At 41.1% G+C, this 18,156-nt stretch overlaps 1 protein-coding gene across 2 annotated transcripts; it reads right to left on the reverse strand.

The window, feature by feature from the left end:
* Positions 1-9,338: 9,338 nt before the first annotated feature.
* Positions 9,339-17,588, reverse strand: MGST1 (microsomal glutathione S-transferase 1). Of its 2 annotated transcripts, none has more exons than XM_068401485.1 (4): positions 17,472-17,554; positions 14,784-14,934; positions 12,584-12,678; positions 9,339-10,209 (listed from the first exon to the last, which is right to left on the reverse strand). In XM_068401485.1, exons 2-4 carry the CDS (start codon positions 14,910-14,912, stop codon positions 9,963-9,965), a joined length of 471 nt encoding a protein of 156 aa, XP_068257586.1. In that variant the 5' UTR covers positions 14,913-14,934; positions 17,472-17,554; the 3' UTR covers positions 9,339-9,962. The 2 variants fall into 2 exon arrangements, with proteins under 2 accessions (XP_068257586.1, XP_068257585.1); XM_068401484.1 differs by having other exon boundaries at positions 9,341-10,209; positions 17,506-17,588.
* Between the last annotated feature and the right edge of the window lie 568 nt (positions 17,589-18,156).

The following is an 18,156-nucleotide window of genomic DNA, read 5'->3' on the forward strand; positions in this document are numbered from 1 at the left end:
ATTAATTGTAGTGTTTTACAAAACAAAATATTTTTATTTCTCCAATAAGAGCAATTTTTACTTTTTTTTTTTTTCAGTTTGTTTCAAAAATTATTTTAAAAATGTTTATTCATATCTAACAAACTGTTAGAGTGAAAGGAAAAACACCTTTTATTCTCACTTTGTGAAATACACAAAGCAAATGTGGATTACTTACTTTGTGTGTTTCAGATTTAGTCATATTCACTCTTCCATTTCTATGTAAGGGAAGAAGCCAGTATCTCCTTTAGCATGGTTTATATTTCCACACACACACAAAGCAAGCCACCAACAAGAATGAGAAAAACATGGCTAAAAATAGGATCTTCCTGATTGCAATCCCATAGAAACTGGCAAAAGGACTTGGAGACATGAAGCTCCTGTTAGCCTGTTTGTTTTTAATTGACTAGATTTCAAGTTGACAGTGGCCCTTTTAGCAGTGTACAGAACAAAACAGCACCACATGGCCAGCAGGATCCATTTTAAAGTGGTGCTGTCTTATGTCCCCTGCTGAGGATTGCACCATATGAGCCATCAGTAACACCAAGTCAAAGGCCAACCATCAATAAAGCTCTTGCTGTGATCAAGAATAGGTAAACAATGGACCAGCCACTTCTAGTGGTAGTTATAGCAGAGTTAAAGCTGAAGTAGGGTGGCACCCACCTGGCAGGTTTTTTTCCCTGAAATTTTACAAAATATAATATTTTATCTGGACACTGCTGCTTGCAGTAAATATTTTAGTGCAGACTGTATTCTGCACATAATTAAATGAATTGACTATGGCAGAGACTACTTGTCTAGACACAAAGTCTGTGAAAGTCAGTGGGAACTGAATTAGGTCTATAGTAAATACATTGTAACCCAGATATCATAGTAATGAGAACTAAATAACTAACATACATATGTGTCCTCTCTCATTACGTACATTCTTAAAAGTACACTTTTATTTAGTACAGTTGAACACATCTGGGCTAAGCATCTCTTCATAGATGTACATGTGTCTGGAGTTAAAAATTCCTACAATGGAAGTTCACTGAGAACAGGTTATTCATTCAGAATCTGCAAAAGACCCACAGAAATTAATAGGGATTGTTGCTTTTCTTCATCCTTCTTGCATTCCTGCTATAGGACGGATTAAGCTTTCTGTGGGAAGGATTTACTTCTATATATCCTGGAATAGTTTCCCTAAATCCTGTTAACTTCATTTTGCAGGGTGGTTTCTCCATAATTGTACCTATAACTGGACAAATTAAGAAAATCATATAAACCCACTTGCAAGGACATACTTTTTCTGACCTTAACCAACTCTTTGTTGCCATCCGTTCCTGTACATGACTCATCCCATTCTGTCACATTACCATTGACAAGGACATATGAAGCCGTAAAAGAAGTCGATGGACACCCGCTCCAGAGCATTAGCTACCTTGCTCCATGCTCCTGAGATCTGACTGTGCCTTTTGACAGCTCTCCAAGTACATTTCCCCATTTCTAGAATGAAACTGAACCTTTGCACTTTATTATTATTATTATTATTGTTCTCTTTCAGCAAAAAGGTAATTGGGCATGAAAAGTTCAAATCCATTAAATAAAAACTCAATTTAAAATATTTTCCATCCACCAAGCAAGGTCCTATTCATTATGCTGACACTGTACTCCACCTCCGTGCCAAGTGGATCACTCAAAGATGCCCCCCACCACTTTCCTGGCATTTCATGTGACAAGTAAATCTGCTGTGCACACATTGCTTTATAGGGCATTCCAGTTTTGTATAAATACAAGCAACATTTTTTTTATAGCACCTTTAAATTCCCAAGTTGAATCCTGTAACTATTGAGATACTTTCAAGTAAACTGTTTACACTGAGTCTCTCCTCTGGATATCATGGCAGACACAGCTTCTGAGTTTTATTTCTGCTTCTTTACTCACCTCAAGTTTTTGAATGGCCTCAGTCCCATTCAGATTACCCTATTGCTAAATACAAATCATAAAATGTATTTACTTATCAAAAAACAATAGCAGACAATTAAAACATAGTTCTCTAGGAACCTCTGTAGAAGAATTCAGATGTTGCAGTTACCTGGTGCCTTATTAATTTCAAAAAGCAAAACAAAAGAAAACATTCTAACGCTTCAGCCACAGGTTAAATATTCTGTTTTCACAAAGGTCACTTTTTCCATAAAGTTTTCTTTAGTACAAGTTTACTGTACAGAGACACTGTTTTGCCTTAATATCCATTATAAATTTCTTCTTTAAAGCTAGCAAAATATTTTCCCCCTACAACTCAATCTGCCAGAGATACAGAGCACAGCTACTTCATTCTTCACAGGCCAAGTATTCTTCACAGTTCCTGAAACCTAATAAAAGAAGCCGAAGACGGACACCTAGTGGTACCACGCACAAAACTAAGAGCGAGCACAGGGAGGAAAAAACCTACTGCCATGCCTATGGATGTGAGAGAATCCCTCGCTTCTCACCAGAAATGAAGAAAGGCTGAAGGGAAGACCAAAATTAAAGAAAGGAAAAAGCCTGCCCATTTTATTATTTTCTAACGCACAGACACTTACGTTGGTACTATACTTAACACTAAACTCCATTTGGGCAAAGCAGAAAGACGAAGCAAAACCAAAGGAGAGCTAACAGTCGTTCTTTTAAGTAAGTCAGTTTTGTTTGAAATAAGTCAGATTCCTCAAAATGAATTGAATCTAAATGAAAAAGCCATAAACAAACAACACTGACGCAGAACTCCAAACACAAAGAAGGAAACTGCACCCCAGCTTTCACTTGCAGAACAATCCCGAGGAAACCCAAGGACTCACAGAACTAATTTCACTTACCTTGAAAGTACACAGGTGTATCAAACTCCAATCAGGTGCTGAGCATCAACAGAAACTAAATTCCTGTTTGACAAAACTTTCAAAAACTCACCCAGTGAGCAAACGCTAAGATTTAGTGCTTATCATTTATATTAGCAGTGAACATTTTCATCATAATCATCATTAAGTGCTCACGAAATATTAGCGGCATAAGCCATCTGTCAGCGAACAAGGCAGATCAGTAGCACTGGACCCTTCTCCCAGCTGAAGACAAGGAGAGATAAACAGCAAACTCCACATTACTGGAGAGACAACAGAAGAGTAAGTAGCAGGAGCTACACTGTCCCAGCTAACTTTAGTACCAAAGAGTATCTGTATTTGTAACAAACTGGGTCTTTCTTATGAAAACACTCCTTTAAGAGTACAGAAGCAACACCCACAGAAGAGTACGTGAGTTGTCAGCCCTGCTCTCTGAGAAATACAGCCTGTGAGATGGACCGCACCTGCTCACGGGTTTGATGTGAAAATCCCATAGTAAACAACTTTGTGTCCTATAGCTACCCAGTATGAAATAAATGAGGCAGTCATGCACGCTAGAACGTAACTACAGGCTTGTTAAGGAAAACTGAGTTTTTAGTGTCACTTTCTACCAGAAGAGGAAGCAGATGAAATTCTACCTTTATAGCAATTATATAGAGGTCTCTTAGACACCTAGAGATTAAGAATTTTAACCTACCTTGAGCACTTCTGTAGCAATTCCACGTACACTGATCCCTACAGCTCCTCTCTAAAGTGCAAGTTAAAGAGATGAAGCTCAGAAATTCTTCCAAGAAATGTGGGGCAACCTACAGAGCTGAACCCTTTCTGCCCAACTCCCAGACAAACTCACCCTTGCTCTGAAGGTCACAGAATCAATCAGGTTGGAAGAGACCTCTGGGATTATCAAGTCCAACCATTGCCCTGACACCACAGTGCCATGGTCTAGTTGACATGAAGTGCCATGTCCAGTCTTTTCTTAAACACATCCAGAGATGGTGACTCCACCACCTCCCTGGGCAGCCTGTTCCAATGTCTAATGACCCTTTCTGAAAAGAAATGCTTCCTAATGTCTAACCTGAACCTCCCCTGGCAAAGCTTGAGGCTGTGTCCTCTTGTCCTATTGCTAGTTGCCTGGAAGAAGAGGCCTACTCCCACTCTGCTACAACCTCCCTTCAGGTAGTTGTAGACTGCAATAAGGTCACCTCAGAGCCTCCTCTTCTCCAGGCTAAACAACCCCAGCTCCCTCAGCCGCTCCTCATAGGTCAGACCCTCCAGACCCTTCACCAGCTTGGTCTCCCTCCTCTGGACTCGCTCCAACACCTCAACATCTTTCTTGAAGTGCGGGTCCTTTCTGACTTCCATGAATGTGTTGCAGTGAAAAGTGATACTTTTTCATAAATTCAGAAACAAGTGTCATATATGACTTTGCATACAAAAAAAATTAACCATCATCTCCAATGCTGTAGGTGTGATGTCATTTTGAGGCAGTTTCACAGGCTATTCTTCACAGTCACACAATGCCAACTCCTACTTCCCACAGCAGCGGTCTGTGTGCCACAGGTGCCTTAAGAGGCAACTGATTAAACAGAATTAGCTACCAAGTTGACCCAGCCCATGGGTCATCTCCATTCTGATTTGAGGTATTTATAATCCTTCTTGTAGACATTTAATGACTGGATGCACAAGGGAAAACATTCTTAAAAATGAATTTATTTTAAATAGAGATAGTAAAGTGGGTTTATAAAATAAAACTACAGAGGCAGAAAGCTACCTGCCTCTCTTATAATGCTTCATGTACTAGTCTTCAACCAGTTTGCTGCTCAATGCTGTGCTAACCTATCATTAAAGTATTTCCCTCCTTTCAGTCCTCCTTTTTTTTTCCCCTCCTTATTGTTTCTGCAGGACTGACACTACCTTCTGAATTTATTCCCCCTCACTGGACAAGCAGTACTCATGAGACAAACACTCTTCTTTTTTTCTTTCTTTTTTTTTAAAGACTGGTTTCTTGGAACTTCCTTTCTTAAGATATCTCAAAAGTCCACCAGCACATATAAGACATAGAATAATAGAAAGATGCTCTCAGTGGTGATGCACACTGGTATCCACCAGGAAAAAACTAGATATAAAAGCATTCAATTGTGGAGATTATGTGGCCACTGCTAAAATAATGTCCTTTAATGCATAAAAATAAATTACTTTTAAATGTGTTTCCACAGCAAAAGCTGCCACCTGGCATGCAGGTCAGTACTGGGAAATGCTGTGTCAAGGAATGGAGGCTGACTAGTTAATAGAAATCATCCACCATTCCCCTGCCCATATTACAACTCACTAGGCTTTGAAGAAAGTTTGCTGGAGATGTCATTTTTCCACTCTTTTATAAGCATTCACTTCAAGATGCTTCACTCCAGGCTAGCAAGGGATGCCCTACATCCCTGGAGTATTACTTACAGAATTTATGACATCGGCTCATGGTTACAACTTCATACATTGCAAGCAGTTGTGCAGAATACAGTCCCATGTGTGCATATTCACCATAACATATATGCCTAAGAATGCTTAATTAGCACTATTATACAGAAAAAAACTTCAGGCATTATACCTCACATTTCTCATGCCTACTTTTAAAACAGAAGACTAGTATTCTTTTTACATGAGGAAAGGGGCTCTAAATTTTTGTTTTTTTCCAAGAGTGTACAGGAGTAAAGAGCAGAGTGCTTTGTTGGAGGAAATCACGTTTAAAATATTTCATATTCCTTAAAATATTTCATGTTCCTCCTTGCACTGCAATAATTTAATAACTGCCTTAATTAAAAAAAACAAACAACAAACAAAGCCCACAAAAAGAATCTATGCTGTTTTTAAAGACTAAGTTTAGTGTGCATATATTCCAGAGAGAAACAGTATCATAGAAAAGAGTGAATCAATGCCTGTCTCCCAAAGTCTCTGAAGGAAGATCACACACCTTTCTGGAAGTCATGCTGGGATTAAACTAACCTCAGCAGAAGGGGAGCCATTCCATGGCAGATTTTCCACCAGAGGTCAGGCTGAAGGAGCTGAAGATCTATTTCGGCCTTCAAAATCTGTGAGTGGGAGTTACTAACCAAGATTTTGAAATTTGAAAATCTGTGTGTAATTAATACTGCTTTGCTTCACTTAAAGTGAATCGCAAAGATGTATTTTTTTAAGTGTCCAACAGCTGGAGGTATTTAATCATGAGAGTATTTTAACGTATATCAATACAACCTTTCACAGAGCACTCAATGTGCCATCTCAGTCAGCAGGATGAGGTTTGGAAAAGAGAAAAGGTCTTCCTGAACTTCAGCCTTGAAATGAAAAACATGTTAGTTTGAATAATAACAGACAACATTTCAGTTACTTTTAAAAGGGTATTCTTAAAGTTTTGCTTTTAATTTTTGCTTTTAGAAAGGACACACATTACAAGCATTTTCCACCAAAAATCTAGATTGAATTTGTTTCTGTAAATAATTAGGAAGAGACATAGCTAAGCATGGAGTAATGTCCATAACAGGCTTCAGGTGACTAGAAATTTTTTCAAACTCCCAAACTGATTTCAATTAGGAGCCTAAGCTTTTCTTTTCCTTTATTTTGGTGACTTACGCAATTCCATCCCTTTCAGAAACATTGACCCAGCTTCTTGAAATAAATACCTTGAAGGCAGTGAAGTTCAGATACACACTGGCTTCTGAAAATTCAAGGAAACATTTAATGTATCATCTATAGTTTTAAACACCTGTTTTGTTGTGACAGGACGCGAAGTCATGCTCAAATGTCGTGTCCTAGCTCAGAGGTCTTTGCCAGTCACCAGCCCTCTCAACAACTCACTGTCTTCAGCACATCTGTCTGCAGCCATGAAAATCAGGACAAAGTAACTTTGGCCAAAGCCACATAAGCATTTACCCAAAGTCAAAAACTAAATTGAGGAATTGCTCACATTTACACTTCTGAAAATGAAGCAGCCCATGAAATTCACTTGGAGATAAAGTCACCTATCTAGGTCAAGCTATGTCAGCTAGCATTTAAAGTACCTCGTGGTCAACTATTAGAGCCACTTCAAAGATACAAGAAGTACTGTGGAGAAGTTAGACTACAAAATGCCAGGAATAATTGTAAAGAGAAGAAAACTTGCAGTTTGTCCAGTTGCCTAAGATTAGTGGTGGGAATAACAAGCGCAAGGAACAGAAATGAAGCCTAGAAGATGTTGGTTTGACCTGTTTTTGTATGTCTGCCACGGATTAGCCTCTTCTGTACTGTCACTAGGTCAAAAGCAGCATACCTGCTGGTAACAGCCAGTCGTTTCGTCAGTTACAGATTATTTTAATGATTTTGTAACAGAACCTGATAATAGCAGTCCAAAATCCACATATGCATGTTTTAAAAGGTGAAAATTCAATTTAGCTCAGTAATACGTTCAACTAATGCACTCTTTTTCCTTTACTAGTTATCCTGAAAATAAGGTAACCTTTTAAAATTTACAGCTGTACAACCGGAACAGCATACCTCTCTAAGGCATGGCCTGGAGAAACGCGAGAGCCCTTTGACATGGACCACTCCAACACACTTCCACAGAGCTGGCAGTAGGAGTTTGACTGAAGCTGGTAAGGCAGATGTCCCAGATTGAGCACATCCCCCACCCAGATGCACAGATGGTATTTGTGGGAGCAAAGGAAAATAAAATAGAGGTTTAAAATAAATGCAAGAGAAACACAGAATAATATTGAATCATTCTAGGTATTTCTAAGGGTTTCCGTTTATCTTTTCTACTTCTCAGCACATAGCGAGTGTATGTTCAGGGCTTTGAAACCACTGAGCAAATGGAAGGGATTTAAAACTAGTTTTGTTTCAAATGTAAGATCACAGAAATAAAAACAAGCTTCAGGTATTTCTCTTCAGAATGCGATTTCTGTACAGAAGTTTGATGCAAAAGGAGTTAAAAATGCTGTTCCTGCATATGTCTGGCAATGACAACTAGGCTTGTCAGAAAAGCCTTTCTAATGCTGAAGGAAAGGACTCGCTCTGCTGCTGAATTTCAGACAGGTCCCTCTGCATGGTGGCTGCTTTCCCATTGTTTTAAATGGATGGAAAGACACACAGATGGAAAGAGGCGGCAAAGAAGTGAGGGAAACAGAGCTTTAGATGCTGGTATCACGATATAAGGAGGCAAGAGTAGCCATAGACTTATCAATCTGAGTTGGCAGGTTGACTCTGACAACAATTGGTTTGGGGTCCAGCTCAAGGCCCCAGTTTGGCCACTTCTCCCTCCATCACTAGTCCTTCTCACGCTAGGAAGAGCTGATGGCCAATCTTACCTTGTTACAATGATACCGTCCAAAGTAGCTGGTCTCAAGGTCCCAGGAAAAGCTAGCAGAGAAAGAAGGAATAGGAGGAAAACAGCACAGGTAGGAAGCGGTGAATAAAGATGTGAGAAGAAACACGAAAGCCCATTTTTTCCTTTGGGACACCCTGGTAACCCAGAGGTGTAGACGTGTGCTTACTCTACCAAGTCAGGAACTGAAGCTCCACAATGTTCTACTTTTAATTCTCCTCTCTTAAGCATCCTCATTCTAGAGGATCCAGCTCTTAGTGATTTCACTCGTTAGTTAATTTCTGTTAAATCAATGTTAACTTCTTGATTTCAAGTCCCACCCTTCTCCTGTTTAGAAGATATGACTTAAACACTATCCTCAACAAAAATCTCCCTTCTTTGGATTAAAGCAGCCTGTCTGTACCCCTCCTGACTCCTCCTGCTACCCTTCTCAGTTACAGCCTAATGTAACACTGCATGGACTTCCACTGGTTCATCTCAGAACTGTGAGTAGATAGCCAGGCCCTCCTGTGACATGCCTTGTGGTACCATGTCCACTTCTGCCAAGCAAAGAGAAAAGCAAACCCTTTGACATACGGAGGCAGCAGAGAGAACCCTCCAGCCCCTCTCTGGGCTATCCCTTCGCAGCGCAGCTTCTGGGGTAGGCAAGTAAACCAAACGCTGCGCTCTGACTTCCGTCGTTTAAAACTTATCAATGACCAGCACACTGGATATAAAGACTTTTCTGGGTCACTGTTATACTTGAAATCTTGTGCTATTATTTAAGCCACAGCTACAAAAATGAACAAACAAACCAAAAAAGACCAGGAAGAATCTTTAAAGAAAATATTTCAAAAGAACACATCATAGAAAGATACAAGCGAAGAACAAAATTCTTCTATCAGCAACATTTATGACAGTATGACATGCAAACTAATTATATATTCACATCTGAATTACTTGACATATCCATTTGCAAGTGTCACTCATTTTATGCTGAATTTATTAAAAAATGAAAAACAAATCTTCTACAAAGGATCTACACTTTATTCAGTCACAAAACCTATGTTTGGAGTAACTTCAACAAATAGAATTACTTCAAATTTTCACCAGTGTCACTAAACAGAGTTTAACCCAAATACTTTTTTCTTTTTAATCTATTCAACTGAGAGAAATGGAGCTGCAACGGTCTGGTTCTTTTAATCCCAAAGTGGATTATACAAACAACAATTTCATCAAAGATTTTTTACAACAACCTAGCATTATTGGTTATATCTTATTATTAATGTAAGCATTCTTCAAAGAACTGTATGATTGGAATCTCTTCCTGATACACAGTGACATGCTATTTGCTGGCTGCAGTGAAAAGAGTCAAAATGAAAACAAAAATACAAACACACTTTTTTTTTTCCTCTTGTCTTTATTGATTTAGACTTCAGAACTACAGCCAAAAATAGTGCATCTGTAGAAGATTACCACACATGCTATCAATACAGCATCATTGCACGTTTGGAATCGTAAGCACTTGACAAATTGCAAAGGGAACATTCAATCTAAGATTTCGGCAATGCAACCCATGAACAGGGAACATAGGGAAAAGGATTTTTTTTCTCCAAAATGAAATATTTCTGAACAGGAATGAAAAGCCTCTGTTAAAACATGAACTCCAGTCAACAAGAAAAACTCATTCTGGCTCATTCAAGACATCAACATACACTGCTGGAAACTTTGTATGCAATGTGGAATGGTACACAGAAACTACGACTCTGCTACAGGTACAACGTCGTCTTCAGCACTTTGTACGCCATCAAGATGGTCACTACATACCCAGCTGCCCAAGACAAACCTCTGCTGGGCTGGGGAAGAGGGATCAAGTAGGCGAAAGTGTGAAGGATCCTAGCCCCAGCGAAGATCCTGAAATGCAGCAAGGCTGTGGACAGCTCAGGGCCACTAAGAGCATACAGCAGCCCAATGCCAAGAAATGGGACAATATTTTCAAGGTCATTCAGGTGGCCCCTGGGGAAAGAAGCAAAGTTGTTTTACAGTGTTACATTCTGTTGAATAAACCACTTCAAGCCTCAATGTTTTTCAGCATCTTCAAAGTATGCTACTGTTAAGGCCCTAACACAACCATTGGCTTCCTCTGCAGTGGGGACTTGATTCAGCTACTGAAATGGCTTCGGCACACTCACCTGACATCACTCCGGTCTCTCTTGCCACACCCCACATTTTTAAGCTACTGATCTTCTGCATGAGAGTTCTTAGTTTTTCCCCAGGATCTTGGTAAACATTAGGGACTTACGTGAGGTATATGAGTGCACCTTGGTGTGCGGGAATGCAAGGAAAGGCAGGGAAGTAGACAAATAGCTGGAATTTTCTTGTAGCCTCTCTCAACTGAACATCAATTAACTGGATGACTGTGACTGCAACTACTAGACTTCATGGCCCAGATGGTCTATTCCAATCCCATAAACTCAGTTTGTAGTATCCATAAAGAAAATATGAAATATCCTATATATGAAACATTCTATCAAATCTTCATGAAGTTCAATCATCTTGAAGAATGTTATTTTTGAGCATCTAACAGGTGTGACAGTTATGCTTTTGGTTCATTTTCTTCACTACTAAGCACTGAAATAGCTGAAAAATGTTTGAAATTTTGAAATCATAACATAATTTACTAAAAATGTGTTGAGACTGAAATCCACATCTTGAAGTATTCTTTCACACCTCTTCCTAAACCTTCCTTGCTCCCTTTACCTCTTTAGATAAATTATACTTTACTGATTGGAACAACCTCTAAGCCTTACTGATTATGTCAAATTTCACAGCCAACTAGAATCAGAACATGGTGCTGCTTTGCAGCTGCTTTCTGAACTCATTATCATTATAAGGAAACATATCCTCCAGCTTTTTTTTTTTCAAGATGTGCACTGAAGAAAGTAATGTCTTTGCAAAAGAAAATATAGTAGACTTCCATTAATAACCATTGCTGGGATGAAAAAATGGATGCTGCAACACCATTGTAACTAGAACCAAGCTTACTTACTAGGTCTGGGGAAGTCTGAACAACTCTGCAAAATAGCAACACAGGATTCGATAACACAGCGTTTTAAAAATCTGATCTGTGTAAACGACTCTGTGAGGTGGTTGCCATTTCTCTAACACAACAATTTGAGTTAAAAGGGCACCTGGTCATAAAGTTGGTATTGACTTAGTCATCCTCTTAGAATTTACAAACAGAAAGGGATTACTCCTCACCAAAAAGTGCCCATTTTTATATAGCAACCAGCAAATTAAACAACTAACCATTCTGTGAACCACTCACAGGGAGAAAAGTAAAGTTCAGAGCATCTTTACAGCCCACTGAGTTTAGACTCTTCTGAGATTTTAATCCAGAAGAGACATACAGAAATACACCAGCCTTCATGGAACCACAGTCACCTACATTTGCAAGGATGCACTGTTCTGAAATCAGAGCCGATACTTATTTTCAAGATCTTCCCTAATGGTGGTTTAAATGAGAACAGTTCATTCACTTTCAAGTTTTTGGTATAAAAATATATGTAGCAAATAAACTGTTAGCTTCATTAAGGAATAATGATATGGAAAGCATTCCATTAAAGATTCCCTTGTTAGCACAAGTGTATCACACAGCATCTCAAAAGTTATGATTTTGCCACCAGCTAAATAAAATTAAATAAGCTGCCACATTTAGCCCCCTGAAATACAGCTTACATTCTGCCACAAATCTTGCAAAACAAAATACATACACTGCAGGTTGCACACTGCCATACTATTAATAGCATTCTTCCAGAGGGCCAGTCAACTTTTCTGTACAATTGACACATCAGTGAGTAACCTTGATTCAATCCAGCAAAAAGAGCACAGGCTCTGACTCCCACTCTGTACAATTTGCCAGATTAACGCTCTCATTACAGCTCTGGAGTTCCATGACTTTAACATAGTTTTACTCCATTTCCCCCTGTTATTTCCTTCACACTTTAGGAAAAGATGCAACTGTTGAAACTGGTCTTCAAATTATATAGAAAGCTGATTTACACTTAATGGACACTGTCTCATACTAAATCAACTCACAGTCATATTTTACAATCTTCTCAGCACTTCCCCCATGCATACAGGATACTATCCAAAAGTTAGCTATTATGACCAGACAATGACTTGTTATTTTTAGTATGCATGCTGACCATTTGAATGTAGAATGTTTTGTTCGTTTAAACAAATTTATGTATTAGATTACTACATAATCTAACGTAGTAAGTAACACAAAACACACACAGGCTTGCCAAAGAGAACGGGGTGAAATTAATTCCTGGATTTAGTATTATTCTGCTATTTAAAACAATTTTTAAAGACTCCTATGTACTACCTGCGTACACGTTCAACATCTGCATCAGTCCGCAGATATTTTTTAGCACTCTCGCCTTTTCCAAATGATGCTGTATCTTCTGGGTTGGCAAATGCCTATTTCAAACATAAACACACAAAAGACATTAGAAGCCAGAATGTTTCTTCTAGTCAAGGCAGCTTGCTATAAAGGTCACTCTTTTTACTAATGCCTCTATAACCTCACATAACTTACCTGAAGTTAAATGCCCATATATTGTTCACTGCATTACTGTTTTCTTGAGCCTAGCCTGTATGTAGCTTACGCACTGACAAATTAATGTAATGTACTCCATGCATGTAGATAAAGCCTTCTTTTAAGATGGACAAGTATGGCGTAGGACTGATACTCAGCCTGAAGTAATGCCAGTGGGTTGAAGGAACACAGGGACCTGGAAGGTAGAACTACCGTCTGTCTGTACTTCCTAAGTCTCTTTTTCACTATTCCTGACAAATTATCTGAAAGCCCTTTTGGATCCCCTCCTTCTTCCGTAGTCTACACAGCAATAAATAGCATCGAAGAGACTTACTCCCATCTTCATTTATGACCAAGTATGTTTCTCCCTTTCCCCTTAGGTACAAATTTTTCAACTTATATGACCCATTATTACCTCCAAATACTGTAAGACACTACTTGAAAACAACATTTAATTCAGTTAGCGCAGACCGCAGTAGATCTCTCCTTGCTGACAGATGTAGCAACACATGCATTCTGTGGACTGTTCATGCTATGTAGGCATTAAGTCAAGAAAACCTTTTGATTTCAGGAGAGCTACACGATTGCTTTCTGAGGCAGCCTTGATCCCGTTCTGTGAAATATCCCTGGCCTCAAAATTCTGGACATATGTTAACGGTATCAGCATCAGCAAGATTTTACCTTCTCTTGTTCCACTAACTGCTTTCCTCTATTTCTTCTTAACATTTTACAAACTTTTTAATATTAAGTAGGAAATGACTTTACTAATTTGTCTGTTTGTAATACTACGTTCGTCATAAGAAAATCCAGTACTCCAAATTAATGAAGGCCCTATAGTCATCTGCATACATATGGATCATAACACAGCATGAGCATTAACACAGGACTCCACTGGATCTGCATATAGGACCAGTACAAGTGGCTTGCTTCCGCAAGAGCAAAAGGAAGAAAGGTTACGACACAGATACCTGGGTCCTATTTTGAACGTACAGGACAGGCTGTGCACTCTACTATACTCAATCTTCAGCCGTGCCAAAGACCTAGAGAGCTATCAGAAACCAGAAGTAGCTCAAATGCTGTGCTATTAAGGCCTCATGAACAACTGAACAGTTCAGCTGGGTTCTCTTGCACCCAGCAGGAACATAAAACAGCAATTCAACAAAAGGACTGCAACAAAATCCTTGAAACACACACCATCTGGCAGAAGCAGATCTCACACAAATGGCCATATGGGGCAAACTCAAGGCTCTTTCAGCCCAAGACCAAGTGTTTCCAACAGTGGCCATGAGCAGATGCCTAGAGGAGACCAAGAACAGGGCAAACACAACACAATGCTTCCCATAAGCACCCTCTCCTAAGCTAGATGCATCTTCTGCTTATTTAGTAAACCTCAGTGGATCTTTCATATACTTATCTAGCCTACACATCAATCCACGTAAATTTTCAGCCTGCCTCTCATTCTAGGAAAAAAAAAAAACCACAACAGTATTTTTTTAGATAATGACCTACCTGCAATGGAAAGGCTAAACCAGTTAGGGAATGTAAAGAGCTTTCGAATTTCTGGATGAAAGGGCTATAGATGCATAAAAATCCACTTCATACCCCCTCTTCTGACCCTGCTAGTTGGCTATTCATGTAACATGGCTCCATATCATACTTTATTTGCTTTATAAATTGGGTACCCTGTTATTACCTAAATAAGAACTCTTACTTAAAAATAACAGAGATGTTTTAGAAGAGTAGAGTAAGTCAAATGCAACTGTAAGATACAGTCTCATAATTATCTCATAATTAGGTTAAAGATGCCGTCCATTTGAGACCAACAAAGCACCAGCATGCCAAACTCAGAATATCATTAGAGAAGGGAGGAGGAAGAAAAAAAGAAGAGCACGAGTATCTGAAAGCTGAAAAGAAAAGAAACACCTGTGATATCTCTGTATTTCAATACAAATTTCAATCTTACCAGACAGTATTCTCAATTTCTTACCTTTCTTGTGATTCTGAAGTATGCTGTTATAAGACTCATTAGCATCATTTTTAGTAGAACAATAGTTGTATAGGTAGCATAAGCCCAGAAGACTTCATTGTCAATTAACTGAGTCAACTTAGTAGCCATTTCTCCACTTCTCACTGACGACCTTTAAAAAACATAAAAGTTAAGCTAACACTGTAGCAATCCAAAGTTCTAACAAGACTGTCAGAATAGCCTTTTTTTTTGCATCAGTGCAATGACAGCACAATTTTGCCACCATGAAAAGTTTATTTTCAAACAAATTTATTTTCCTCAGTTTATTTTCACAATGGCATAATGTAATACTTTAAGATGAGAAATTGTATTATCATTTAATATTTTGTTTCCATTACATCTGCTTATTAAACTGTCAAAATATAAACCACCAAAATATTTAATGTAACTGAAGAAACAAATTTTAGTCACAGAAATTAGTATACTTCTGAAATAACACAAGGAGTTAGACCAATTTTAGATCAATTGATTTGAACTAGTGAATTTCCCTAAGCAGTCACCAGGATAGAAAGAGTGCGCTGACATACTATACATACTGTAGTGTTTAAAGAGGAAAATTAGTATTGCCTATCTTTTTTCTTGGTAAAATGACACAATTATAACTGCACTTCAGCTTTCAAACTAACCAGTCTCTTCCCACCCAGCAAAAGTTGTGATCAAACTGAGTTAAACACGAATTTTTCTCCTTTGAGACCTTGTTCTTACAAATTGCTTTTAGCATGATTCACAGGCAAAAATTAAGTTGTAATGACAAAAAGAAGAGAACTATTTATGGTTTCATCATGGGAGGTTTAAGCTAATGTAGTCTCTTTCCAATGAGACCATACCAAACCCACAATCCGACGGAGGTGGTACCTTCTATCAACACCATAAAGTTAAGAATATGATGAGGACTGAATGCACGTAAAACAAAAAGCATGTCCCCTTGCACATTCAATTTGTGCTCTGCATGAAGCAAGGCTTTTGCCTCACCGAGTGCTTCAATTATACACTTATTGAGTAGGAATCCATAAAACTAGTATGTCTTAGCTTCACTCGAGACCAAAATAAATGTACTTTTTGTTACAGTTAACTTCATTATTTCCTATTATATCATTTTAACAATAGTAATAAAAAAGTTAATATTATTATTAACTAGATTACAGCTCTAACAATCTCTCATCTTGCTTTCAGCACAGTCACTGCCAGCTATAGCCAAACAAGGGGAACTGGACCACCCGAGAGCAATAGAAGACTCCTGCTCTGAACGCACATTCCTGGTGGGGAGGTGGGCAGGATGGAGGTCAGCAGCTGTTCACTCAGTGAAACAAATCTAGCCTTGCCTGGACCTGTCTGGCTGTGGTGATGGGATTTTGCTCCCTCTTTTATCCTTTCCAAAACAGTGCTTGAGTCACCAGGCCAAGCACTGGGTCTAGGGATTACGAGGAATTCAGTATAACTTTCCTTCCTTTCTTTTCATAGTACAGCAGTTCTCAAGATAATCAGCGATTCTGGAAAGATTCTTCTCAGCAGTTTCTACAGAAACTGCATAGCTTCACACAACGAAAAAAAAGTAAATCTGTGGCTTCAGAGTGTTTTTCCTTACAGGATTTTGAAGCTATGCTTTAAAGACACAGAATCACAGAATCAATCAGGTTGGAAGAGACCTCTGGGATCATCGAGTCCAACCACTGCCCTGACACCACCATGTCAACTAGACCATGGCACTAAGTGCCATGTCCAGTCTTTTCTTAAACACATCCAGAGACGGTGACTCCACCACCTCCCTGGACAGCCCGTTCCAAGGTCTAATGACCCTTTCTGAGAAGAAAGGCATCCAAGAACTATGCAAAGTCAGGAGAAACTGTTCACCAACATCTCTGTGTTCCTCCCGCTGGAACTACACCGCATTTATCTATCTTCCCTAGCTGTAGGGTTGGCCCCTCTGAACTCTGATAAAGCGCAGGCCTTGCCCTCACTACGAAAAGCAAGTGCACTGAAGAATGCAGTTCTCCATGCTGCAAATGCAAAACTAAGGCCTGGTTCAGTGCACAAGTGCAGAGCCCACGTAAAGGCTCTGAAAAGCCGGTGGGTAAAGATAAAGCTGCTGTTCCCTCGGCGGGAGCACAACCACGCCCCGTTCCCGTCACGCGTGACCGTGTCCCAGCGCTGGCCGCCTGCGCAGCTCTGATCAGCAACATCACGTTGCTTGTTCGTTAAACCGCGACTTTCCAAAGCGCGCTCAAAGCACGCTTAGAGTTGCCGTTACTCGCCCGCCGAGGCCCTGCGCCCACCTACAAACTGCTTCGCAACCTGCCGGTCCCGCCGCAGAGCGCGGCCGCCGGCGCCGCTCCCTCGCCCAGGCCCCTGCGCCGACGAACGCAGCGCGGCCGCCGCGCACGCTGCCTTCGCCCCGTGCTTCCCCGGGGGGCGGGCGGCCCCGCGCGACACGAAAGCCCCGGCTCAGGCCGGGTACCGGGCCACGCCCCGCGCCCCCGCCCCGCGGGGCGACAGGCTTCAGCGGCCCCTGAGGAAAAACCCCGCCGCGTTCTGCGAGTGGCCCCCGCGCTCCCCGCAGAGGGTTTCGCGGCGGGGGGCCAGAGGGCAGGGCAGGGGGACCTTCCACTCCCGCCCGGCAGCGGGAGCCGCCATCGCGCAGCGCCCGCGCACCTCGCCCGCGTCCCCTCGGAGAGCGCCCGCGCACCTCGCCCGCGACCCCTCGGAAAGCGCCCACACCGCGGCGAGCCCCGCTGCTCCCAGCCGGCCACTGCGCCTCCGCCCGCCCCGCGGCCCGGCCCGGCCCGGCCCTGCCCCGCCCCGCTCCGCCTCGCCCCTCGGGCGCGGGGGCGGGTCCTGGCCCGGCTCCCTGCGAGGCCTGTGGGCCGCTGCCCGACTTGGGGAAGTTCTGCCCGCCGTGGGCAGCCGCGGCCTGGGGAGCCGGTGTCGTGGCGGGCAGAGCGCCGGTTCGTCGGCGGTGGCTCACCCAGGAAGGGCAGCGCTCAGGCCCGGACCCCAGCAAGCGTTACGTGGGAGGAAAAGAAAGAAAACCAGGAAAAGCAAAGAAGGAAAAGCCCTCCGGCCTGCACAGCCTTGGACTTTGAGACTGTTAAAATACTGGAGGGAAACCAAAGATCGTGACTCAGCCAGGCTGCGTTAGAGACATGCCACGTCCAGCGATTGCACAAACTCCCAAGCGGGCTCAAAGCGTACCTGAAAAACTATGTAAAGCACCTAAAGTCTCAGTACTATGGGACTCTACATTGTTTTGGTGGACCCGAACTTTCACCAAAGGAAGAAAATCCAGAAATGCTTGTATTGCCAAGCCATCAGCGCTGTTCCAGTCAATACGCATCAT

Source organism: Nyctibius grandis, chromosome 5 (assembly GCF_013368605.1).
Source record: "Nyctibius grandis isolate bNycGra1 chromosome 5, bNycGra1.pri, whole genome shotgun sequence".
NCBI classification, from domain to species: domain Eukaryota; kingdom Metazoa; phylum Chordata; class Aves; order Nyctibiiformes; family Nyctibiidae; genus Nyctibius; species Nyctibius grandis.

What these genes read in the sequence shown, in the direction of transcription:
- MGST1 (XM_068401485.1), bottom strand. Translation starts at nt 14,912, where the DNA reads ATGGCTACTAAGTTGACTCAGTTAATTGACAATGAAGTCTTCTGGGCT. An exon ending in ACTTCAGAATCACAAGAAAG is followed by an intron (nt 12,679 to 14,783) that starts GTAAGAAATTGA and finishes TGTTTGAAATAG; the next exon opens with GCATTTGCCAACCCAGAAGA. An exon ending in GATGTTGAACGTGTACGCAG is followed by an intron (nt 10,210 to 12,583) that starts GTAGTACATAGG and finishes TTCTTTCCCCAG; the next exon opens with GGGCCACCTGAATGACCTTG.